The following is a 25700-nucleotide window of genomic DNA, read 5'->3' as shown; positions in this document are numbered from 1 at the left end:
GTTCTCCGTATGTTTAGTCATTTAAAATGTATTGATTATTTTTTTACCATATTTTTAAATTACAAAATATAATATTCTATTTTTAGAAGATATTGTGAAAAATATGTATTATTTGAATAAACTGTACGATTTTTAATTTTGTGTATTAATCGACTTAGAAGAATATTTCGAATTTTTAATCGACTAATATGCAATACTTATTTTTACCAAAAATGACGAGCGTATAAATTCACTTGGTAAATTTTAGTTTAGTTTACGCTCTATTTATTAAAGATTATTTATTTAACAAGATGACACATTTATATTAAGATCATATGAATACAGTAACTATTCATTTAGGAAACACCATTTCAACATTTATAATTTTACCAACACGTCGAATTATTTGAGTCACAATGAAAAATAATACATACCTGCTTGCATGTTCCATATTGTGTGTGTGCAACAAATTAAGTAAGACTACTCAATATATACGCTGTTTTCTACTTTGAACTACATGCAAGGTCTAAAGTAAAATTAGCAACACGAAATCAATATCGAGTAACCGAAGTTGCACATTAACTTCAATAGGTATTTATACAGATATACTATGTTTACTAGCTATTTTTTACCAATATTATATTGAATATGATCCTACTTATAAAATTTAAATATTTTAAATTCTAATTGATATCTCTTACAGACAATTTCCTTCTTTTTTTTTAACAATGACGCAATAGGTATACACCGGAACTAGCTTATACATGTCGCAACACGTTTGCCCTTATATAGAGGACAAAACGTCAATGAATTAAAAAAAACAATATACGTTACCATTTACTACCAAACTGTCATAGTAAAATATGCTATTTAAAATTTAGAGCTCTGTGATGAACTAAGTTTAAAGCATTGCCTTCTCGCTTGCAAAATGTATAAGGTACTTTCACGGTATCGTAATAATGCAAAGAGACTTGAAGAGATTAAAACATAATAGTGCGAAGGTGGGCGCGTGGGAACGCTCCCAGCGTTCACGTGCCCAACACATCAGTTCACCACACTAAATCTACCATTAATATGCTAGATTTAGATAAACTTCTCGTTAAAATTTACAGTTAAAGAAGTCATTAACTTCATAACTGCAGCGCTCGCAAACAATACATTACAATATTTTAAAAACTATCGAAATTTGGAATTAATGGTTTCATAAAATGCCAATGATTGTGTCGATTTATTGACCATAGACATCGAAACTCGTAAATTGTTGTGAAGTTAAAATTATTTATATTATACTTTGTGTATCCTAAAACTAAATACTTAGAATAGGTATGTACCTACTATTAGTATTTTTATTTACTTCTACTAAATTAGTAGAGCACTATAGGAGCTACTAACATAAATAACTTTCTTTTTTTAATTTCTATGAATACCTAGGGAACCGAACGAAAAAAGATCGACGAACTAATATGCCGCATTAATCGATACTTAATAGTAAAATAAAACATAAGGCTAAATTTACCCGTTTAAGCAATTCTATAGCCACCTAGTTCAAATACATACACAAATATACTCTTTACTTAAAATAATAAATGCTACTCGATTAAAATAAGAATTGAAAGGCATTGGGACCTCTCCATTGCACGTATGATATTTGTGAGTCGAAATGATGAATAATAATGTAAGTTATTGAAATGGGTAGTTCGTCGCGTAGGCTCGCGCGCTCGTTTGACGAGACGGCAATAGTGCCTAGTTAGTGGTTCCGGATACGAATCGGACGTGTCGGATGTCGGCGTGAGTCACGTGGCGCCCACGCTGGATTCAGTGCGCCCACTGGCGCCCAGCCCGCGCAAAACCTGAGGTGTATCGATTTATTGTTCTATGATTAAATTGATTTATTTTAGTTTAATTGGATATTTTCGATTCAATGTAAACTTTTCATTACATTGTTAGAAAATGAATACCGAATAAAGATTTTCCTTATCTATCGATATTATCCCATTAAGGGTTTGTGCCATTTAGTTTCGGGAGTTTAAAAAATATAGTAAATGTTAAAAAAAATACATAGTCAAATTCTTCGTGACTGTTTTTAAATTAAATATAGGTACGTACATACTCCCTGTTGCCGCGACAGATATAGCCGGCGTCTGCGGCGCGTCTAGGCTATTTAGGTTTTGGCATTGGGCATTTGCAGTGTCGTGGGAAACTGAGTTGAACGACTGCGGAGACAATGCGGTGGCCTGCGATGGATTGCGGGCCGACTCGCGGCTCGAGACCAGTCGTTCACCGGCGCACCGACCGCGCCGCCCACCTGCGACCTGCTCTTTACCACTGCCCCATAACTATGCGAACTTGCTCATAAACGAATTATGGCACTTAAGTGTAACTGGCTAGTTTATTTTCATATTACATAGGTACTTGTTACTACTACTACTGGCACTTACATCCTTTTAGATTTGTTAATAGTTGTGAATAAAACAGTTACGCAACATACGACACGTTATTTAATTAACTTTTTAGCACATTACTTCCCACAGTTATAATATATACTTATGTATATATATAGGAGACCGAAAACGACGACATTTAAATAATTTTACAGATGTACATATCAATTAAAGTATATTTGAAGAAATGAAAAGAATAATCGACTAAAAATAATTCTAAAAGTATTTTTGATGAAATCGCAGATAACAGTCTCCCATGCTAGTCTAGTCTTAAAAACAGCTAAAAAATAAGAACTAATGTGTTTATCGATGTCGATGCTGTCTCCGAGGGTGGCGGTCGATAACTCGATAGGCCTGGACGCGTGCCAGCTAGCCGCCGCCGTCGCCGGCCCGCGAACTGCGCCTCGACGCGACATTAATCCACCCTCATAAAGCTAAAGTGTCTCACATATTATTTGTCATACCGAAATAAAAACGTGTTCAAAGAAAGCATTTGAAATATATTAAATCCATAACATAAAGACATATTTTTTTTTATATTTTCAAAAGAAAATGTTTTGTAGAGTTACGTGAGTGTACATAATAAATAACCATTGATTTTATTTTTAATTACGAATAATTGACATCATGCCAGAATAAAAATAAGAAAATAATAAGAAAGAACATTTATGTCTCGTAATATTCATAATAAATTTTATAAGCACTTGCGTAGACATTTAAACAAATAAATAATAGTTTGTAAAATAAAAATTAATGGCAATATTTTTTACAGTTACCTACTAAACTCTAAAAAACTTTCACTTATTTCATAAATATTCTTAGGAAGATTATTTATAATTGTTTTAAAATACCCAATAGAGGTGACTATTTATTTACTTAATACAATGATATTTTCGCTATATCGCTTATAATCGATTTCAACGCGGAGCCGCTATTGAAATTCAATAGTTCCTTTTAAACAATATACTTATCGAGCAGATCAGACGATTACACAAACCGTTAAATTAATAAAAGCGTCAAATTGATTTCCGCTATTAATATCTCAACTTAAAGTATATAAATAACAAAAAAATACATTAGTGAAACTAGTTTTTTGAACGTAAAAACTTACGAACATAAAAAATGAATATTTTTAGTTATCCATATTATTATGGGTCATATGTAAATCGTTGATTTCGCTGAGGTACCGTTTGCAATGATCTAGTTTTTCCTTTTTCTTTTTGACATTACATAGTTAATTCAGTTTAAAAATAGCGTAGATTATACTCTTAGTTCAAAAGTTGGCAAGTTTGTCTAATAATCCAATATATTAAGAAAATAGTTTATATTTATTATTCACCTTAGGGCTACATTATAAAGTTCGGTTTGAGCCAACTATAAAATAGTGTCCAATGGATGAGAAAAAATGTGATGAATTTATTATTCATCTGTTTCTTTTTTGCCATTAAATGGGCAGTGATTGCCGTTGACGAAATATTCTAACGCTGATCCTGTAAAACGTAGTCATAAGAATTCATATATTATGTTCATATTTTTAATAAGAAGTTGATGTACGTTTTTTTAACTTAGGTGTTTTTAAAATGTTAGTTCAATTAAATTTATTTTTAATAATTATATCGCTACACTATGCTACACACCCATTATTATTTTCTTCTATGCAATATATTAAAATGATAATTTTATGAATCATAATAAATATGAGTTCAAATATATTATATAAGAATCATAATAACAGTTTGAGGGCAGTACCTACTTGTTTATTCATGTGACGTAAAAAAATATTTATTTATTTACCTCTTATAATCTTGCATGTACACAGGAATAGTTATGAATGACTCATTCGGCAGTTGCTTACGTTGATCTACGTTTAATAAGGATAATAATTGTAAAGAGTGGTGATTGATATTTTGAAAAATCTAATGTTTTAATTAATATAATTTTATGCTATGTTATTAAGACTAAGGAAAATAATTGAATATATTTTTCAGATGAGCGGCAAGCGCACACGTAGCTATAGATGCGCAGTACACCAGAGAGACCGTGAGGTCAGCTCTGAAAACGACTTCCATCTTATATTAGAAGATCCTACACTTTTTGCAAGGTAAAAAAAAAAACTAAATATACCTAAGTGTACCTTAACTATGCGCTTTTTACACTTTTACATTTTGGCAACTACATAGATTTTATTAAATGTGTTTTTTAAAGGGCGCATATTTAGTCTACGGGAATATTTTTAGCAAAATGACACCAAAAAGTTCTGCTACATTCAATCTGGTACGCCGTGACTCTTAACACACTGACGTCAATTTAATTCCCATTACAATGTTTTTATATTAAATTTCCAGTGCAATGTGACCAAACAAACTGCAATAATAAATAATTTAAGTTACAAAATTATTAGTGTTTTCTGTTTCATTTCAAATAAACTCATGTTTTTGATTGACGTTCCTATAATTTTTTATGTTTATTTGTCATGTCACCCTGACATGTAGTGTGTTTTCTTGTAATAAAACGGTTTATAAATTGCTACACCGTCGATAGACCCCATAAATAACGTTAATGTAAGAACTTTATGTCATTTTGCAAGTAATTTAATATTTGTTGGATGTGTTGTCGATATCGGTTTTCGTTTTACATTAAATCTTAAATAGCCATGTTAAAACGTTTGGAATAGTTTTACACAAAGTACAGATTAATATGTTTACGTCTATTTCAGAATGGTGCACCTTGTGGCTATGGAGGTACTCCCGGAGGAGCGGGACCGCAAATACTACCAAGAGCGGTACACATGCTGTCCACCCCCCTTCTTCATAATCTGCGTGACGTTGCTAGAGGTAAATAAAAGACATTGTAATCTCATAGTTCTTAATTGCAGTCGTTAAACGATCAGAAAAATCGGTGGTCATACATTTCAATTAAACACAGTTGCTATGAATATGAATTATTTGCCGTTAGTGGAACTAGAAAATCGGTGCATCACTTTCTACGCGCCGAACACCGCTGTTCGATCCCCGCTCCAGTTACCTCGGTTAATTAAAAAGTGTAATTGCGGATTTCACATCCGTGCAAACAAGCGGTTTACGTGAATCATAACAGTTGGCCGAACTGTTCACGCCGTGTGCGGACTACGGACACTCGTCACACATTGATTCATTCCAAACGCACGATTTCTGCAAGGTGCACTCCGCTGATGATAAGACACATAGGCCGCGCTAACGGGTTTTCCTTTATGAATAACACTTATGACCATGTCCATAAATAGCGTAATTTGTATTATTTTTTTTAATTTCTCATTTGACTCCCATATAACATTTCTCTCATTAATATATTTCTTTATAAGAACCGTATTTTTCTAGTTTATTTTTAATTGTTAGACTCATAAATATTTCAGATGACGTTTATTAATGTTTTATTATATACATATTGTATTTAGTCCAGGTATTTACTCGTAGATACGAAATACGAAACAAATTTTCCATCAATCTTTTTCTAACATATATGTAATGTTAAAGTATAGATATATTCTGCCGATACTACCCAGTCGATTTATTAGGTTGCAGGTTCCAATCCGAACAAACGCCTCTTAAGTTGTTCAAGTGTTCAATTCGATAATAAAACATATCATACTTTCTGATCAAGGAAAATGTCTAAGACCTTAATTTTTTTTTCGTTACAATATAAGATTGGCTTCTACATATACCATATAGTACAATACAATTCTCAAGGTGGTAATACATTGTATTAATCGGTCATGAACTCGCCAGCTAGGAGTGTTCGCGTGGTACGCGTGGGGCGCGGGCGGCGTGGCGGCGGCGGCGGGTCCCGTGCCTGTGGACTCGCCGCTCGTGTTCCGTCCCGATCGCCGCCGCGAGCTGTGGCGCTTCCTCACCTATAGCGTGGTGCACGCTGGCTGGCTGCATCTCGCGTTTAATCTTCTTGTACAATTGGCGGTGAGTTGATTTTATTTATAAAGTTTAAATAGATTAGTGCTTTCTCATGAAAATAAATATCTTGTACAACATTTTTTTACAAAATAGATCCAATCCAAGTCGAATCTTTCATGTTTAGTTTTAGATGTATCTCGATGAAAATAAAAATACATACATAGAAGTAAACATTATTGCGCGTGTCGTACACAGGTGGGCCTACCGCTGGAGATGGTGCACGGCGCGCTGCGCTGCGGGGCGGTATACCTAGCGGGAGTGTTGGGCGGGTCGCTAGCAGCGTCGGTGCTGGACCCCGACGTGTGCCTGGCGGGCGCGTCGGGCGGCGTGTACGCGCTGCTGGCGGCGCACCTCGCCAACGCGCTACTCAACTTCCACGCCATGCGCTACGGCGCAGTGAGACTCGTCGCCGCCCTCGCCGTTGCGTCGTGTGACGTCGGCTTCGCGGTACACGCCCGATACACTAAGGTGAGTTTAGGTTACGCTTCAGACGATACGTCAGACCTCAGATCCTCGATGGTCCCGTTTAATTTTCATTAATTAAAAATATATAAAAACGTAGTTATGCCTTCACATAACACAGATGGTTCCTAAATTGATTCCGCCTAAAATAAGTGGTTTTATTTGAAGCAGGAGGCGCCGCCGGTGTCGTACGCGGCGCACGTGGCGGGCGCTCTGGCCGGGCTCACCATCGGGCTGCTGGTACTGAAGCATGCGCAGCAGCGGCTGTGGGAGCGCCTGCTGTGGTGGGCGGCGCTGGGCGCGTACGCGGCGTGCACGCTGTTCGCGGTGCTGTACAACGTGTTCAGCGCGCCCGTGGACGAGCTGCACTACATGCCGCCCGACCCGCCGCCCGACGCCGGCTTCTGACTGCTCGGGCCCGCCCGCCACCGGTAGGCTTCGACGCGCTCGCTCCGCCCGCTGACAGTGCTGTACGAGATGTACTACGACCTCTTCCGGCCTGGCTCACAAACCGCGCTATATGAATAGCGAGCTCCGAGTATTCGTAGAGCGCTCTGTTACTCCTAGTCGAAGCCTAACATTACAGTCACGTCAGTGTGACCGACTCACAACACGCCTAGTCAATTTACCTTAGTGTGATACGCGATAAGTAGCATTATTTGAGGAGGCCCGAGAGCTCGATGTCGAGTACCGACGTACGCCCGTTTTAGTAAAGATTTATGAATCTTTGTTAATTTTATCGTACACTCTCTGCGTTTTCGAGAGATAGTTTGTACCGTTTCAATGTTTTGCACTGTTATTTCCTAACGAGGCCTCCTCGCTATACTTAATTGTTAAGTAGTCTTAATTGTATTGGATAGGTGAACTATTTTTGTACCTACTATCTGCGTCCGTAGTATATAGGTTGAAGGCGTTACCGCAACACAGTATAATATGTTCCGTGTGGACTGACAACTCGACCAAATGCCGTGTCTATTTAATTATAGGTGTTTTATACATACATAGGTGAATATTGATTTATATAATAATACCGTTGAACTAGGCATTTTGTTGAGCGTCAGCGTTGTTATGCCCAGCACACCAAAGATTAGAATAAAACGCGTCCATGCTTCGAATATGAAAATTTCTTACGTTCTGTAGAATTAAATCAAAACTGTTTTATATCAACGAAATTTGCTTCAATTAATTGCTCATTGAAAGAGAAATGCTTTATGAATGTTGAATATGCTTATGTTGTCTGATTGCTCAATTGCAATGATTATATTAATCTGAAATAAGGATGCTCAAAAGTGAGTTTTTGTTTTACGTGATCTTTTGTTATGTTCGCTGCAATGTCTGAACTTCCCAAGTGAATTCGTCCACGTGCAAGTACTCTCTGTACCATCACGGTATATCGCTTCAATGTTTTAATGAATATGTTACTACTCATTAGTAAATAAATAATTTATATAATGTGCCTGATTCCTATTAATGTAAAATTAATTGTATAATTTTAATATGAATCAAATAATGTCACGAACCGACTGATTTTTTTGTATAAATTATTACAGAGTGTTTTCATTTAATTTATTTTAAATTTATTTTAAGTGTGAATCGAGATAATTATAATTATGTGATTATATGAAGAAAATAAGATTGAATACGATTAAAAGTGATTGATAACGAAACATTTTTTTATTTTATTAATAAAACATAATAATTATACTATTTAACATGTGCACAGTTTAAGGTTGCGATTATTTTTTACGTTGTCAGTTAAACGAGATATTTTTCTTAGAGTACTTTTAATAAGAATAAAGCAACGTAAAATAATATATTTCTATTTTTATATTTAACTAAAGCGTAATACTGTATATTTTAGTTTGTACTATTTTTTAATTATTTTTAAATCTTATATAAAAACGGGAGTTTTTAATGTGGATGTTGATATTTTAAGCTCAAGTGTATCCCAACCCTTACATTAAAATTACATTAAAACGTAGCTAAAATACAATTTAATTTCATACTTAAAATAATTTATACACTCAAATAGAATTTTCTTATTAACCCAACAGGAATAATAAAAAAAATATTTGGAGAGATACTTATACAAATATCAAGCCTAAACCAATAAGACGTATAAACGAAATCTAACATACATAACACAATTTATTGCTATTACGGAAATTTTGATTTTTTTTTTATAATCGAAAAATAAAAAAAAAATGGTCAAGATCACCTACAAGGCTAATTATTCCATACAGTGATGAGACCGCTTTTTGTGCCAATGTTATGTTTCATTTTATAAATATAATTATTTTGATAAGCAAAATTTTTTCACAACTAGATTAATTGGCTCTTGATATAGGTACAACATTTTAGCAACACAATTTCTTTAAAAATATTACTATTGGATCAAGACCTGACTAGATTAATTTAACACAATGTATTCTTGATTATACTGATAACTCAGTGTAACGGTATTGTCCAGATACTAAAGAAATGTACAGCCATAACTCCGTTCTCAATTTGTGATCTGTAGAATTTTGTAAACAAATCCAAAGGTTCAGAAAACATTAGGTACAAAATATACAAAACTACTTATTCAAAATTATACAAAAATAATATATTTTATTGTATTAAATTAACTTTGAAACTAGGATGTCTGACCTGCGTCCGTTATATCATATTAGTATAGTTTTGTCTTTTTCGTAATAAATATTACAGAGAAACATAAATAATTATTATTAATGTCTTTTGGGAACAATTCCTTAACTGTATCCTAATTGAAAAAGGCAGGCGAACTTAGCAGATTCAGCGTCTTTTAAAATATATTTGGCTTTAGGTTACCTTGCCTTTATTCAATCTAGCCTGGATTGCATAACATCCACGCCAACAAAGTCTCAAGTACAGGAACTTTCAATATATGAATTAGGTACATATATAAGGTATCCTGTGTACACTACAAGTTCCATTGAAATATAAAATTACATTTAAAAATATGTTCTAAATAATCCTACAGTAACCCGTACCCATAACGGCGCTTGTCTCTTCTGCAAGTCTGTACTACATTCAGAAGCATAGTCATGAAGTCTTGAACACTCATTGTGAAGTCTTTCCTGTTGGGAACGATTATTTATACTGTAGAATATTTTATTTAATATTTCATACAATTATGATACATTAAAATAACAATTATATAACTGCTTTGGGTATATAACTAGTAGCCAGCTCATTCGATTCGGCTAATAAAGTTATTCTGCCAAGAAATTCTCACACTGATGACATAGAGCAAATATGCTGTTGGTCATGCTTATAACCTGTTCAGTCTTGTCGGATTGCCGTCTCTTCGTTGTATTAAAGTTAGCGCGTGAACCTGGCCTCTTACCACCCCGTCGTAAAGAACTCTGAACAAAACAGGCTACCACCGTTACGACTAGCGGAAAGATGAGGACCCCGAGCTAGTAACGTTACGCAAACGGACGTGACGTTAGTCAGAAGCAATGCTACTCAATCGTCGTAAAAGCCAGTATTTACCTGTAAATCGAGTGAAGAGGTAAATATTGCAGCTTGAGCTTCAAGGTCTCGCCGTACTGAACGCTCGCCCAAGTTAGCAGAACCCACCACCGTCGCCCACGGCACATTGCTACTTGGGGGATAGTACCTGAAAAAAAAAACACATTATAATAAAGAGGTTGAATATTATTTATAATGAATATTTATACATATATGTTTCATATTATCATTATGTTTGTTGATTAAAAATTACATATTGCAATTATGTTTGTTGTTTAATATTACATATGTTTGCAAAATCATTCACATATGCGTATTTGTGAATGATTATGCAAACATATGTGACATATGTGTTCACAAGCCTTATGGCCATCCGAAATGTCAGATAGTTTATGAACCATTAAATGAAAATTGTTGTAATATATTATAATTAGTTACAATTAAGGAAAATAATTGATAAGAAGATGAAAATACGCCAAAAAACTTTACCATAAACTTGTTAAATGTATATGAAAAGCCCTTAATATTTTGATTTTGGCTTAGCTACACAATAACAGTCCGTAAATGCATTACTACTGGGAAATATCCACCTCTTTTGAATAGAAGAAGCTGCTTTACTTTTTTATGTTGCTTCACTGCCTACAAATATCAGAATATCTACTGACACATTCTGTTTTCCTAGCGAGTAGCCCGAGCTTTTCACTGGTGCAATTTTTAATAAAAAAAAAACATGATATAAATATAGTTTATACCTTTTAGCACTCAGGAATGATGTAGCTTTCTACCAGTAAAAATATTTAGGATAAGATCATTAGTTTCTGAGATAACCCTTAGGGTATATATACACAAACAAGTTATACTTCTTTATAATATTATTATATTATGTTGTAGTATATTATACAGCAAAAATGTCAATTATCCTTGCAACATTTGTCCGAGCTTAATGTATTTCATACTATTCGTACAATACATGAACACAACAAAGATTAAAAGTCTTAAAACTGACCATAGCCCCTTTGCATGAAAAGTCCATCCTGTTCTTTCATATTCCAATATCTGTACTCTGTTCATTTGGTCATAATTAACAACTTGCTGCCAAAATCTACAAAAAAAAGTATAAATAAAATATTACAAGCATTTATTATTATAATTAGACAAATTTTACTTCATAAATTCAAGTATAATAATAATAATAGTATTTTCACTTACTTCCTTGCAATTAATGAATAAGCATGAGGTATACCACCAGCCGGTCCTGCAGCTCCCATGAATCCATTAGCCTAAAACATAATAGTGCAAAACATGTTAATAAGTGTATAATTAATTTAATACATTTTTGAAACTCATTCCATTTTAAATCTAAATTAACATATCTTGAAACCTTGATAAATTGAGTATTTAATATCTTGAGTATAGTTTTGTCTTAATTTTTTCACAAATTTTAACTTTCATAAAATATTTGTTGATTAAACTGATTATTATAATAAAATTAATATTCTTATTTTACAGAAATTTACAGTGTGAATACTTACATTTGGATGTGCCATCAACAGACTTATACTCGCTTTACATTTTCCAAGTAAAATATCAGCATATTTTTCAGTCAAATTAAAATAACCAGTTGCTAAACGAAAAAGAGATCCTTCTGGTGCCGAAGATAAAATTTTACAAGTTGCTTGTTCATCTTGATTTATGTTGAATTCCCCCATTTGTATCAGAGGAAATACCCATGTGTCTTTATCTTTAATACCTCAAGGAAAGCAACATAATAAAATGAATTACAAAAGACCAGATAAATAATATAAAACTAACCTAGCATTAAGTTAGCAGTTACTGTTCTATACTTACTTTCATTGAGGGATGATAATTTAGAAGCTTGTCTGTCTTTCCATTTATTAATTAGATATGTAATATTTTGATTGACTTGTTTAATAACAACTTCTTTAGATATATTACTAGTTATAGAATCAGAATGATCTGGTTTACTATGCTTTGCTACTTCATCTGTAAAGGGAAACACTGTAATTATATACCTAATCAAATAATAATGATTATCAATCCATTGTTTACTTATAATGTATATTCTACAAACATTCTTTAATTTATTCATTAAACCTCAAATTATAATAAAAAAAATAATACAATAACTTACTGGTAGCATACCTATTAGTTCACAATAAAAATTTGCTAAATCTTGATCCTCAATTTCTATGTAACGATCCTGTCGTTGTTGAAAATAGTCATTTGAACAATTTGCTCCGCTCAATATTATAGAATCATCAGCAATATATAGCTTCATATGTTGAAGACCCACAATCTCGTTGTAACGAGAGGGAAGAGCTTTAGACCATGTTCCATGAAGTCTTGGTGTTTGATACAAAGCTAAATGGCATCTATCAGAAATACCATTTACAAATTGACGAAATAATGTTTGTGAGTTATCTTTGCCCCGAGTGCCTCGTTGATAATCAAGTAAAACATGAAAATTTAAATCTTTCCTATTTCTAACGTTATGTACTGTAACCTCTAACAATTTTTTTTCTAATTCACCTGTGCCTATATATAAACTGGCTAAAGAAATTCTATGTTTGGCATTTTTAAATCTTTCGTATATGGTGTCATAAAATTTGTTGGGATCATTTATAATATTTATTTTTGAGGCATTAACAGGAAAACATGGTGCTAGATTAAACATCCAATTAAAATGTTGTAATTCTGTTGGTTTAAATCGAAATGACATTTTGAACTCTAATTCATGAAAAGATTAATCTGATTTTATACTAGTATCACAGTTTCAAATTTAAAAGTAAACGTCTGTATTTATTATTTATATTTTTCTTTATTTAAAATCAATTGTGAATTACAATTTTATATTCGCTGTCAAAAACACCTGATTGTCAAATGTCTATGACAATGTCAATGTCCAAAAACGATATGGTAGCACAGTTAATTTAAAAAAAAAACAATAAGATGTAAAGAATTGTCGCAATATGAGATAAAAATATAACAAATAACATGCAAATCACTGTAAAATAATCGCTCAATGTCAAATAATTATAATAATATTGCAATACGTAGCTCATTCGTCAGACTTAAAAAAAATATGATGTGATTATTTTAGTTTACAATTGACTTTTTTTTTCTTATTGTAATTAAAATAGTTAATAATAATAATTATGTCAAAATCGTTATTTCGAAGGCCCTCTTTTTGTATTTTCTTAAAATTTAACTTATATGATAAAGTTACTAGAAATAATTAAAACTGAGTGAAGCACGATTTTTATTTAATATTGATATTAAATACACTGCCTGCCAAAAAAATAGACCCACTCGTAATTTTTTACTTACAAAGTTGTTATCTTAGCTATGCGACGAACTAGGTGGATTGTTTTACTTATGGGGCATACATTTAACATTTTATTACCCACTTGATATTGATTTGGAGGAGTTGTAAGTGTTATTGAAGGTATTTGGAATATTTTTAAAGTACTGATAAAAAAAGGTTACTTTGTGCACAAAGTGCATGGTTAGTTTATTTCCAGTTCTTAACGCGGAATCATCTCAGTTCGATTTTATTATTGATTAAGTGTACAAAACTATGTTGGATCAATAATTTTAATAAATTTTAATTAACCATAAAAAATGAACAGAAATTGTGCGCAAAAATAGGTTTTTTAGGTAAAAATGTGACAAAACACAAAAACATAAAATTCTACGTAATTTTTTTTTTGTGTATATAACTATTATGCTGTTTGTTTTTAAATTTGGATGCCTAAATCTTACTTTAATAGGGAATGTTTCCTCCTCTTGACCTAATCACTGCCTGCATACGCCTATTAATTGACCTGATTAGCTTTTTAATGTCTACCTGTGGGGTCCATTCCCATTCTTCAATTAGGGCAGCTTCCAGTTGATCCAGGATTTCTGGAATTGGATTTCGTGCTCGAACCTTACGTTTTAGCTTATCCCAGAAGTGTTCTATCGGGTTTAAGTCCGGACTATTGGCTGGCCACTGCATAACTGGAATTTCGACTTCCCTGAGATAGTCTTTAACAATTCTAGCGACGTGAGGTCTTGCGCTGTCGTGCATAAGTTGGAAATTATCCCCAATATATGCAGCGTAAGGTATCACATGAGGCTCCAGAATGTCCGTTATGTAAGATTCAGCATTAACAGCACGATTACAGAAAAAAACCAGCTCCGTACGTCCCGTCAAAGAAATACCTCTTCAAAACATTGTAGAGCCTCCACCAAATCGGACTGTTTCTCGAATGCAACACTGAGTGTAGCGTCCTCCCGCATGAGGTTACGTCGTTCATCGGAGCCTACTATAGACATTCAGCTTTCATCACAGAACAATACTGTCTCCCATTGGTCCAGTGTCCAATCGGCTGCCTAGCAAATTGTAATCTCGCTTGTGGATGGGATGCTGTGAGTTTTGGTCCTGTCGCTGGCTTGTGAGGGGTTAAGTTTTGCTCTCGAAGTCTTCTTCTTACAGTATTTTCACTCACAGACACTCCACGACTTTCTCGGAGTCTACCTTGAACGTCAACAGCCGAAAGATGTCGGTTTCTTAAAGACGTCAAAGCAATAAAACGGTCATCGGTCGGGTTCATGACACGTCCTCTGCCAAATCCTGGTCTCCGGCGATACTCCCCCGTCTCCAAATAGCGTTTATACACTCTTCGCACTGCTGAACGACTTAATTTTAGTCTTCTAGCCACATTTCGCTAACCCCTTACGAATAAGAGCTACGACTTGGGCAGCTTCTGCTTCAGAAGTATCCATTATCAATGTTAAAATATATACATATGTGGTAGTGTAAAGCCATACAATAGCTTTTTTACCAAAAATGGAGGTGAGTCGATTTTTTGGCGGCCAGTACAACATAAACACTACCATACCACTGCGCGTTCTAAGTTTGCAATAAAAAAAGTTTTTATGTAAATCTATATTTATGAATGAGGAGATTTGTGTTCCCTCACTGACAAAAACTTACAGATGTGTCTTTAGATAGATTTGTAATCAATAAAAGTAGCAATGCTTATAAAATAATTTATTAATATAATGTAAAAATATCACTTTAACAGTTATCCTTTTGTAATTTATATAGTTTTTTCAATAACAAATAACAAAACAGTAATTATTGACAATGTGCAACGCATAAACTGCCTTAATTTTTACATTTAAAGAAATGCTTATATAGACACATAATCCTCTTCAAGGATTTCATCTTGTTCTATTCCAAAATATATTTTGTTTGATCTAATATAAGCCCAAGCCATTCTCTTTGAGCTAAAATTTATTCCAACTTCACCACTCTTAGATAAAGTTATTGCACCTGCTGTATTTTTGAGCCGTTTAGTCATACCTGCCAGATAAATAGAAAATATAAGTAAATAATTTTGGTACTTGAAGCAGCATTGTGGAATAAATTCCAAGCCTTTAGTCCCACAGTAAAAAGTAAAGATTTTTGACAAAAGTACTCACCATTTACAGCTAATTTAGTTGCTGTATTTGCATCATTTCCACTTTGCATTAGCTTGATAATACTATGTGCTAAACAGTATTTAAGAATAGATTCCCCATGGCCTGTGTAATCAAAATAATAATATATTTTTTATGTTTATTAATATTATTTTAATTATAATATACTACTAATTATACTATATTACAAAACCAAAATTTTCATTGTTTACAAATAAATGAGTAAAAATATAATACATTACAAACCTGTTGTAGAAACTCCTCCAATATTATCATCAGCATAAGTACCACTACCAATTTGGGGGGTGTCACCAATACGACCAACAGCTTTTCCACTCATTCCACCCGTACTCGTAGCCACAGCTATATGACCATTACAGTCTATTGCAACAGCGCCCACTGTACCAACACCACCCTGTAAAATCAAATCTATAGATATGGAAATATATATTATAATTTGTCTTGTTATATACATCAATGAAATAATTAATATATAGTTTTTAGTATTAGATGTACAAGTTAATTCATAATACCTCATCTCTTAGTCCTATTTCAGTTCTACCAAATTCACCATGCTTTAAAAATTCAGCTAAAGCACTTTTTGCATTTTCACTTATTAAAGATTCAGGAGGTACTGTAGAGAATCCCTGAAACAGAATAAAACAATACATCATAAAATACAATAAAACTTTAAATACAATATGTTTCTTTTTTATGAGAATAAATTACCATTTCCAAGGCAAACATTTTAGCTCCTTCACCACCCAGCAACGAATGAGGGGAATTTGTGAGAACTTTGTGAGCAATACTTATTGGGTGAAGAAAATCTTTAATAAGAGTAACTGCTCCAACATCAAGATTGTTCCCACACATAATACTAGCTTCCATCTCGACTTGGCCTTTTAAATTTAATACAGATCCATAGCCTACAAAGAAGTTGAAAGGTAAGACTAAAATGATGAAAATATATACATAATTGGATGTACATACGTATATTTCATTAAAAATAGCCAACCAGCATTGAAATATTCATCTTTTTCCATGAGTACAACTGCTGCTTCTACAGCATCTAAGGCAGTGCCTCCTTGTGCTAATATTTTTTGACCAACAGCCGCAGAAGCTTTAACTCCATTTAATTTCCCTTGAACGCGACTTAGCGGAATATCCCCAGCACCACCATGAACAATAATGATAGGCTCCATTTATAGGTTTCTAAAGAATTATTATATTGTATCACTGTCTGTTAGACAATAATGTACATGTGAATAATTTACATTATAAATTTACAAGTAAACTCATGATATCACACTAATGTTATCAGACAAACAATAATGGTTTATCAAATAACAATAAAACGATGTACGAATCAGTTTATATTATCATTATAATATGGGTTTGATGTTAACAACATAACATAATATATGTAATAACAACAATACAATTTAAATTAGGCAAAATTTTGCAGTAATATATAAAGGATAAGATAAAGTGATGAAAACCTACGACGTAACAGTTAATTTGATAAAATTATGAATAATTCATCAAATATAATAGATAAAAATAGTAACGATAAGAAGTTAGAAACTGTACATATTCATGTTTTTAAAGATAAGTAAACAATCATAGATACAAATTGATAAAAATAAATCTGACATTTCAAATTACTCTTAAATAAAGTCTATGGTTTTTTTAACCTCCTTACTCAATTGCAAATCGAAATGATTATTTAATATTTTAACTCAATCTTTTGCAGTATTCATTGAGATTATAATACTAATGACCACATTAATTAATTAAATTGTAATTTGAATAATAACAACATTATTTGCAATGTGACGAGAAGCAATCCTGGCAACTTAGTTAGTAGCAAGTGGCAACTGGCAATTAAAAAAATAGATGTGAATAAAAATGGTGGTTTGTAAGTTTGTAAATTAAATACGATATTTAATAATAAATAAATAATTGTTACGGTTATGATAAGTTGATATAAAGAATAATGTCTACTCCGGTGTCGAATCGTAAATATGGAGCTCTAAAAATTCGACTAACAAGTAAGTAATTGATCCTTTCACTGATTTCTGCTCCAAAACTTGATGTGAATTTTAGAATGACTGTCACTCCCTAATTAACGTGATTATTTTCTTTTTAGTTCTGTGCGCAAGAAATTTGGTTCGGAGAGATTTATTTCGTAAGTTATTAATTCTTTATATAGAAATATATTTATGTAGTTAATTTGATTACTTATATTGAATAATTTCACAGGAAGTATTGCAATCATATGATACACAAACATTAGGAAGTCATATAAATATTATTTCATTGTTAATATGTCTCTATTAAATTATATTTACTCTATGTATTACAAATATCTATAATAAATATAAATAATATGTGATTATATATAAGCATTGTAGTGCTATAAACATACAAAAACATATTTTACATGCAAATAACTGTGATATTTATGGAATAACAATGAAGAAAATCTAATCATTATAAGATCTTCAATTGAAATTAGTTAATTATCGATTAAAAGTAAAGATCATATGTGATTGCTACAGTTATTAACTAATTGGCGATTAAAGGATTGACTTAGAAAATTTTCTGCACATAATTATCACAAACACATAATTTATATAATCAATTGAAATGACACATTGTTATGTTGTTTATAATTATATTATTATGCAACCCAAAAAACAATAATAAACCATATGTTCATACTTGCAATATTTATCAATAAAAGTATTTACGTACATGAAAACATAAAATGTTAGTTTGAGCCTAATTGTCAACTTATAGAAAATATTAAATTTGAAAAAAAAAACATTTATATTTGATCAAAACAATGGTTAACTATATTTTTTCACAAACACACAAGTGCCGAGTGCATTAATCCCTAAATCTCATAACATGATGGAACAGCAATCCCACATGAGCAGAGATAAATAAAAAAATAACTACATATTTTATCACATTCAGTTTTGTTATGTCATGTTTGGAACTAATTCTTGCACCTCAGAAATATATTAATTCTAAAGCAGAATTTTTATGCATTGATTAATATTAACAAAAGCTCTCTAATCCATACTAGTAATATAAATATGGCAGCAACTCAGCTGAATCTTTGTCTATTTCTAATTTGGTATGAACACACATGAACCCTAAAAAGGACATAGTGATTTTATACATAACACCTGTAGACCACCCATTCTCCATATTGTTCATAAATAATATCAATTGTATTACAATTTTTCTACTTTTTTAACTTATTATCTTCTTTTTACAGGATTGCCTGATCCATTTGCAAAAATATCAGTAGATGGCAGTGGTCAAGTTTACTCTACAAATGCTGTTAAAGCTACATTGGATCCAAAATGGAATACACATTATGACCTATATCTAACTAAAGGTGATGGAATTACTATAAGGTAAATATAGAATCTTGTTAATTTATATCTCACGAGTTTCTAACTTATAGAAGAGACAATGTTTCAAATCTAGGTTCGAGACAATAAACATTTTCAATAGTTGGTCTAGCAACATTTATAAGGCTGCAGATCCTGAGTTCCTGGGTTCAAGTCCCAAGTTTGGGTCAATTAATGTTATTGAGTTTTTCTATGGAATTTTTTTTTGTAACAACCCAAACTCTGCCTGTTGTATGTGTGTACACTCCCATGCCTCAGAAATCACGTAAAGCTGTTGGCCCAGTCTCTGAATTTATTCTGATCATGTTGAATTTAATGTCTCATAGGATTATGAAAGTGCAATTGGGTTTGCAAAAACACCTGTGCTATATATACTATTGCTATTATAACATTGTCCTGTATATTTGGCTGATCTTCCTTAAGATTGGTCGCCGAAATCGGCTAGGACGACATCAACATTAGGAAATTGGCAGTGCTATATTCCATGCCACACAAATAGTGTTTACCCGATTGGACTTTGAGTCATATGTCTGTGCACCATACTATTTTTGCGAGTCATTAAGGTTGGCCAGTATCAAAGAATACCAGTTGGGAAAATATTTATATTTTGAGTGTATATGTTAAGAAATTTATCTCTACAAATGACGAATATACATTTTTTCAGTGTATGGAATGAGCGTAAAATTCACAAACGACAGGGTTCTGGTTTTCTTGGTTGTGTTCGTATTCTGCCCTCTACAGTACATAAATTAAAAGACACAGGATGTAAGTAATAACTTTCACTTAATAACGATTTTTAAGTTTTGTCATGGAACATGGAACATGGAACTCGAAAATAAATTTTAACAATTAAATTAAGTAATTACACTTATTCCTTCAACTCATTAATCATCACTTATTCAGATCAATGTCTTGAACTGTGCGAAGACAATTCGGGAGAGACATGTGGAGTACGAGGTCAAGTTATTGTATCTTTGCTATCTCGTGATGGTGCGAGAGGAGAACCTGCATCCGCCGCTGGGGAAGGGTCACCACTAGCTGTGGTAGGCCCAGCTGGCGATGTACGTGCACCCAGAGACCCACCAGTTAATTCTAGCAGTTCAAATTTACCACTGCCTCCACATTGGGAAGAAAGATTTACATCCAGTGGCAGGTAAATTTATTATTTAAATAAATATGTTTCTCGGTCAGTCATTTTTTAATGATATTATTAAAAATGAATCATCATTTTATTAAAGTTACATCTTGAATAAAATGGTGATTCATAATCATTTAGTGAATACATATTGTAAACAGAGCATGAGAAAGGAGGTATTGATTTGGTTATGTTAATTATGAAATTTATTTTATTAATACACTGATCGATGGACTCATAAACTGCATCAATGTTTATCCTCTTCTTCGCAATATTTTCAAATTGTGCAGCGGCAGCGGGTCACGCATTATCTTTACAGTAAAATTTTCTTCTGTTATATAGCGTTGTGCAGTCAAACATCCTCTACCGTTTTGACGAACCATGTCAATGGACACAGGTTCCGTTCATCGAAATTCCACCCCACACTATACTCGAACCGCCTCCAAAAGGAACACGCTCTTTAATGCAACGTTGATCATATCTATCCCCACATCGGCGATAGACTCTTCCATATTTATAGTTACGAAACTTTTGTTGAGTTTTTAATACTAATACTAAATACTATTGGTTATATCAATGTAAATCGAAAATGAAAACAAAAATTAATTAATTTCAAATTTTACTCAAATAACACACGAATTTGAGACTACAAATAAATTTTATTTTCCCGGCTATAATTCTATCTTTTACTGCAGTTCTATTTCCAATTTTTTTTTTATTAATGGACTATCAAAACATTTTCATTTAGTTTAATCTAAAAAGTTGTGTATACTTATGCATGCTACTTGTGTATATAGTGCATACTTATCAAAAATATTTATTCGAAAGTAATCCTGTACTATGATGCAATTCATGATTCTGTTGGTCTAATTTTGTACTATAAGTAGTTTTCTCTTACTTTATTATTCTGTTTTTCAGGCCGTACTATGTAAATCACGCGTTGCGTCGTACACAATGGGATCGTCCTGCTGAACAAAATCCTGCATCACCTCCACCAACTTCTACACCACCTTCATCTCCTTCACCAGCACCTACTAGTCCTGTCACACCCACCACTCCACTGTCACCTGCTTCTCCATCCTCACCCATATCAGAAAATGATGTCAGCCATGCAGCTTCCATATCATTGAGGTAAAATTAATTGATTCGATATAAACAACAGATAAAAAATATATTATATACTCTACTCTCTTTATATTCCGTTTGATGATTTCCTTTGCCGCCGAGCATGATAAGTATTTGGAAATACAGGTAGTCATCGATTATCTTGAATTTCAGACCAGAACCTCAACCACAGACAGCAGTTCGAAGTCGACAGCCTCCAACAACGGCAACCCCCGTAACGCCCATAGCAGCCACAGATCTACCACCTGGATATGGTATGTAAATTTGTCGATCTTCGTCTAATCGTGAAATTATTTTACCAAAGATAAAGTTTTCATGGATTCCATTCGCTTCCAGAGATGCGAACGACGGCTCAGGGTCAAGTGTACTTCTACAACAGCGTGACGGGCGCGTCGACGTGGCACGACCCGCGCGTGCCGCAGCACCTGCGCCACCACTCGGCCGCGGCCGGCCCGCTGCCGCCCGGCTGGGAGATGCGCCACGCGCCGTCCGGCCGCCCCTACTTCGTGGACCACAACAACCGCACCACGCAGTTCACCGACCCCCGCCTCGCGCTCTCAGCGCGCCTCGTAAGACTAATTCAACTCATTATACTTCGTGTTTATGGTTCAAATACGATTTGAAATTTAATTAAAATGTCAATGTTAATGTCAAAGTAATTCAGTGGTTACTCCTTAAATGATATGTACACATATATAAAAATTATCGTAAATTTAAAATTGTTTTTTTTTTTTGTGTTTTTTTAATTCTTTAATTAAACCGTAATTTCAAAGATTTGATGTAATTGTGTAAGTATAAAAATTCGTGACATCTTATAACCAACTCAACCTAATTCATTATTCTCTTATGCAGACCCCACCTACAGAAACAGCCCCCCCAGCAACTTCCAGCCCGCCGCCAGCTGCCCCGACGCCTACTCCTGCCAGTAGCGAACCACCTGACTCTGACGCTTTACCGAAATATAAACGCGACTTAGCAGCCAAGGCTCGGGTCCTGCGTGCCGAACTGCAGGCTCTGCAGCCACAAACTGGACATTGTCGAATTGAAGTACTATTTAATGCTATACTTCAATAATAAATGTACTGCCCGCGACTTCGCCTGCGTTTATGGGAGGGGCTTGTCTAGATACAGCATGTTAATTTTTGTACCCCTCATAGCACTTGTTCGAAATTTCATGATAATCGGTTGAGTAGTTAAGAGGTGAAGTGGCTTTCGCCTTTATAATATCAGTTAGATTGTAGTTTTCATTATTTATTTACGTTTAAAACTAAAGTTAATGAATAAAAAAGTATGTTAAATTCAAAGCTATATTTAGGCGAAAATTTTAATATCCTACGATTTTTTAGGTATCACGTAACGAAGTACTGGAAGAATCGTACCGACTCGTGATGAAGTTACGAGGCAAAGAGTTGCGAAAACGATTACTAGTGAAGTTTCGCGGTGAAGAAGGGTTGGACTATGGGGGTGTTGCCCGAGAATGGCTACATTTATTAGGAAGGGAATTATTTAATCCCCACTATGGACTTTTTCAATATGCAAATTCCGGGGACGACAGATACGCATTACAAATCAATGCTGATTCAGGGGTAAGTTAATATAACATACGAATATTGTAATTGTAACATTTTTAATTAATATTGCATAAAAATTATTTATATGTGCAATGATATTAATGAAATCAACATAAAATAAAAAGAAACAATTTGTCTTCAGGTAAACCCTGAGCATTTATCATACTTCCACTTTGCGGGTCGTATATTGGGAGTAGCGTTGTTTCACGGACATCAACTAGACGCAGCCTTCACAGCTCCTTTCTACAAACAGTTGCTGGGCAGGCCAATTACATTACGAGATATACGTGATGTAGATCCTGAACTACATCGATCATTGTCTTGGATGTTGTAAGTATATAATTTGTTTTGGAAGACTGCTATTTGGTGACCTATATAAAGTGAATCTATTCTATAATATTTTAACACTTTATGCGTTAGTACATTAATAAATAAAATATTACTATTTAAACAAATTGGTATCAATCACCGTGGAAATAAACGCTATGTTTTTTCGCAACCATAGACTTATACGACTTTCAAATAAAAATAATATATGTTTACATATAAAAAAAATATATATTAATTTTATTTTCTTCTTAATACAGTACTGTTGATTACACCAGAATTAATCTGTAGTATATACAAAAATCTTCATAGGAACCTAGTTAAAATTTAGTTTTTCAATTTTAGGGAAAATAGTATAGCTGGAGTCATCGATACAACCTTTTCTGTCGAGTGTTCATCATTCGGAGCTGTACGAAGCGTGGAATTAAGGCCGGGTGGTACCAACGAACCTGTATCGGATGCGAATAAACGAGACTACGTAAGACTATACGTCGCTCATAGATTCACACGAGGTGCTGAACGTCAATGGCTGGCCTTACAGCGTGGACTCGCAGATATCATTCCACCTCAGCTCCTTCGACCGCTGTCTCCACGAGACCTGCAGCCCTTGCTCGCCGGTAGAGCCGACCTCGACCCGGCGGACTGGCGTCGTCATACTCGTTTAAAGCATGTTAACCCAGATGCGCCAATCGTTGGTTGGTTCTGGGAAATAGTGGAAGAATTTGACGCTGAAATGCGGGCTAGGCTTTTGCAATTCGTGACTGGTTCAAGAAGAGTTCCACTCGCAGGATTCCGTGCTTTGCAAGGTTCCACGGGAGCAGCTGCTCCGAGATTATTTACCCTTCATTTGGTAGCTGATGCCTCACCGGATTCGCTGCCAAAAGCTCACACTTGTTTTAATCGTCTCGATCTTCCACCATATCCAACTAAAGAGAAATTGCACGACAAACTAAAACAAGCTGTTCTAGAAACTGCTGGATTTGCCGTTGAATGATATTATACACTTATTTGGCTCTGATATTTGTGTTCTATATTTGTACATGCTGCATGCTGTATTGATACGGCTGTATCATTTTATTAAGACGAAAGACGTAAACGAAAAAGAATAAGCAATTTATGAGACTGAAGTAACAGGATTGATTGTATTTTGACATGACAAAATTAAAAAAGAAATTTGCATAAAATAGACGAAAAGTCTGATAATAATATACTGTATACAAGAGTTTACACTAATAAATCAATTATAGCTTTGTTAAAGAAATATATTACCCGTAGTATAATATAATATACACCTTACAGTTAAGAAGTACTTCCATTATTTTTAACTTATTATTAAAGATGTACTTTTCGAAGTTATTTATTATCTGGTTGAGTTTTAAAATCATTTGTACCGGAAAAAAAAACATTACCATTTTTTGCATTTGAAGAATGTTTCAAGCACTGTTTAAGTCTTGCTAATACTTATAATGTGCAATGCTCAAATAAAAGTATACTTTCAATTCTTAGTTATAAGAAACGCTTTATTGTGTAATTATATAAAAAAATATCGAAATTCTCATTTCTATATATTCGTTAAAAAAACCAACTATATAATTGAAACAATTGTCAAAAATTTCTTACAAATATTGTCTGCTTGTACATGATTTTAGTAACTTAATCATAATCAATGTTTAAAATTTGTAGTAATGATTCCATATGGCCTGATAATTGACTTCAAACAACTAACTTATACATAGTAGATAGAACATTTTTTGTAACGATCATAATGTTTAAATCGGTGATCGTGTTTAAGATAATATAACCGTGTTATTGTTTGTCACTGGTTGTTGCAGTACAAAGCACAAGTGATGTGTTCTGTTACAAGGTATTAAATTAATTTTAATACTAAGTTATTGGATTTGAGGTAATTGCTAGTAAGGTGCCTTATTATTTGAAAACAGGAATTATAAATATAATATGTATATACTTTTACAATTAACAAATTAATTATTCAGTTTAGGTAATTATTTAATTTACTTTACATTTATTCAACAATTTTACATAAGCATAGTCATAAATGTATCATTGTAAAAAAATATTTTAATGAGGTGACATGAGTTTATATTCAATATTTATAACAAGAATGAGTGCCTTTACCTATTAAATAACAACATAGACTTAGCTTTAGAAAAGTATGACTGTTAGATATTATGTAAAATGATTTAATGGTAACAAACTTGCATCAAAATAAACTATGATATTTTTGCACAATATTACCCATGTATTTTCTTACACCTAAACCTATATCCATTACAATACGCAATGGT

At 33.3% G+C, this 25700-nt stretch overlaps 4 protein-coding genes across 7 annotated transcripts in view; 2 read left to right on the top strand and 2 right to left on the bottom strand.

The window, feature by feature from the left end:
* Window positions 1-8439, top strand: part of LOC125065740 (rhomboid-related protein 3) — an 81961-nt gene extending 73522 nt beyond the window's left edge. Inside the window, exons 5-9 of one of the 3 annotated variants that reach the window (XM_047673530.1) lie at window positions 4409-4521; window positions 5137-5254; window positions 6185-6370; window positions 6560-6883; window positions 7001-8439. In XM_047673530.1, the coding sequence (XP_047529486.1) occupies window positions 4409-4521; window positions 5137-5254; window positions 6185-6370; window positions 6560-6883; window positions 7001-7234 (975 nt within the window). In that variant the 3' untranslated portion in view covers window positions 7235-8439. Of the gene's footprint in view, window positions 1-4408; window positions 4522-5136; window positions 5255-6184; window positions 6371-6559; window positions 6884-6994 lie in introns of all 3 variants that reach the window. The other 2 variants (XM_047673531.1, XM_047673532.1) reach the window with 2 other exon arrangements.
* A 118-nt stretch (window positions 8440-8557) lies between these two features.
* LOC125065739 (CDP-diacylglycerol--glycerol-3-phosphate 3-phosphatidyltransferase, mitochondrial) lies at window positions 8558-13199 on the bottom strand. Its single transcript, XM_047673529.1, has 7 exons — window positions 12485-13199; window positions 12170-12325; window positions 11854-12071; window positions 11531-11601; window positions 11328-11423; window positions 10343-10469; window positions 8558-9924 (listed from the first exon to the last, which is right to left on the bottom strand). The coding sequence occupies exons 1-7, from the start codon at window positions 13059-13061 to the stop codon at window positions 9799-9801; spliced, it is 1371 nt and encodes a 456-aa protein (XP_047529485.1). The 5' UTR covers window positions 13062-13199; the 3' UTR covers window positions 8558-9798.
* Window positions 13200-15402: 2203 nt separating this feature from the next.
* LOC125065715 (probable isoaspartyl peptidase/L-asparaginase GA20639) lies at window positions 15403-17359 on the bottom strand. Of its 2 annotated transcripts, XM_047673492.1 has the most exons (7): window positions 17312-17359; window positions 16824-17020; window positions 16538-16734; window positions 16342-16455; window positions 16055-16223; window positions 15812-15913; window positions 15403-15692 (listed from the first exon to the last, which is right to left on the bottom strand). In XM_047673492.1, the coding sequence occupies exons 2-7, from the start codon at window positions 17008-17010 to the stop codon at window positions 15520-15522; spliced, it is 942 nt and encodes a 313-aa protein (XP_047529448.1). In that variant the 5' UTR covers window positions 17011-17020; window positions 17312-17359; the 3' UTR covers window positions 15403-15519. The 2 variants fall into 2 exon arrangements, with proteins under 2 accessions (XP_047529448.1, XP_047529447.1); XM_047673491.1 differs by lacking the exon at window positions 17312-17359 and having other exon boundaries at window positions 16824-17187.
* A 303-nt stretch (window positions 17360-17662) lies between these two features.
* Window positions 17663-25632, top strand: LOC125065807 (E3 ubiquitin-protein ligase SMURF2). The gene is made up of 12 exons (XM_047673641.1): window positions 17663-17859; window positions 17958-17996; window positions 19098-19239; window positions 19901-20001; window positions 20140-20389; window positions 21290-21502; window positions 21650-21750; window positions 21833-22065; window positions 22349-22543; window positions 22843-23082; window positions 23210-23397; window positions 23740-25632. Exons 1-12 carry the CDS (start codon window positions 17805-17807, stop codon window positions 24386-24388), a joined length of 2406 nt encoding a protein of 801 aa, XP_047529597.1. The 5' UTR covers window positions 17663-17804; the 3' UTR covers window positions 24389-25632.
* Window positions 25633-25700: the final 68 nt, after the last annotated feature.

Source organism: Vanessa atalanta, chromosome 8, assembly GCF_905147765.1.
Source record: "Vanessa atalanta chromosome 8, ilVanAtal1.2, whole genome shotgun sequence".
Lineage (NCBI taxonomy): Eukaryota > Metazoa > Arthropoda > Insecta > Lepidoptera > Nymphalidae > Vanessa > Vanessa atalanta.
The sequence above is the reverse complement of the archived record's forward strand: the minus strand, read 5'-3'. Positions and strand labels throughout refer to the sequence as shown.

What these genes read in the sequence shown, in the direction of transcription:
- LOC125065715 (XM_047673492.1), bottom strand. Translation starts at nt 17,010, where the DNA reads ATGGAGCCTATCATTATTGTTCATGGTGGTGCTGGGGATATTCCGCTA. An exon ending in AGATGAATATTTCAATGCTG is followed by an intron (nt 16,735 to 16,823) that starts GTTGGCTATTTT and finishes ACTTCTTTGTAG; the next exon opens with GCTATGGATCTGTATTAAAT. An exon ending in AAATGTTTGCCTTGGAAATG is followed by an intron (nt 16,456 to 16,537) that starts GTAATTTATTCT and finishes ATTCTGTTTCAG; the next exon opens with GGATTCTCTACAGTACCTCC.
- LOC125065807 (XM_047673641.1), top strand. Translation starts at nt 17,805, where the DNA reads ATGTCTACTCCGGTGTCGAATCGTAAATATGGAGCTCTAAAAATTCGA. An exon ending in GGTGATGGAATTACTATAAG is followed by an intron (nt 19,240 to 19,900) that starts GTAAATATAGAA and finishes ACATTTTTTCAG; the next exon opens with TGTATGGAATGAGCGTAAAA. An exon ending in GCAGCTTCCATATCATTGAG is followed by an intron (nt 21,503 to 21,649) that starts GTAAAATTAATT and finishes CTTGAATTTCAG; the next exon opens with ACCAGAACCTCAACCACAGA.
- LOC125065739 (XM_047673529.1), bottom strand. Translation starts at nt 13,061, where the DNA reads ATGTCATTTCGATTTAAACCAACAGAATTACAACATTTTAATTGGATG. An exon ending in ATTATCATCCCTCAATGAAA is followed by an intron (nt 12,072 to 12,169) that starts GTAAGTATAGAA and finishes GCTTTCCTTGAG; the next exon opens with GTATTAAAGATAAAGACACA. An exon ending in CCTCTTCACTCGATTTACAG is followed by an intron (nt 9,925 to 10,342) that starts GTAAATACTGGC and finishes CGTTCCCAACAG; the next exon opens with GAAAGACTTCACAATGAGTG.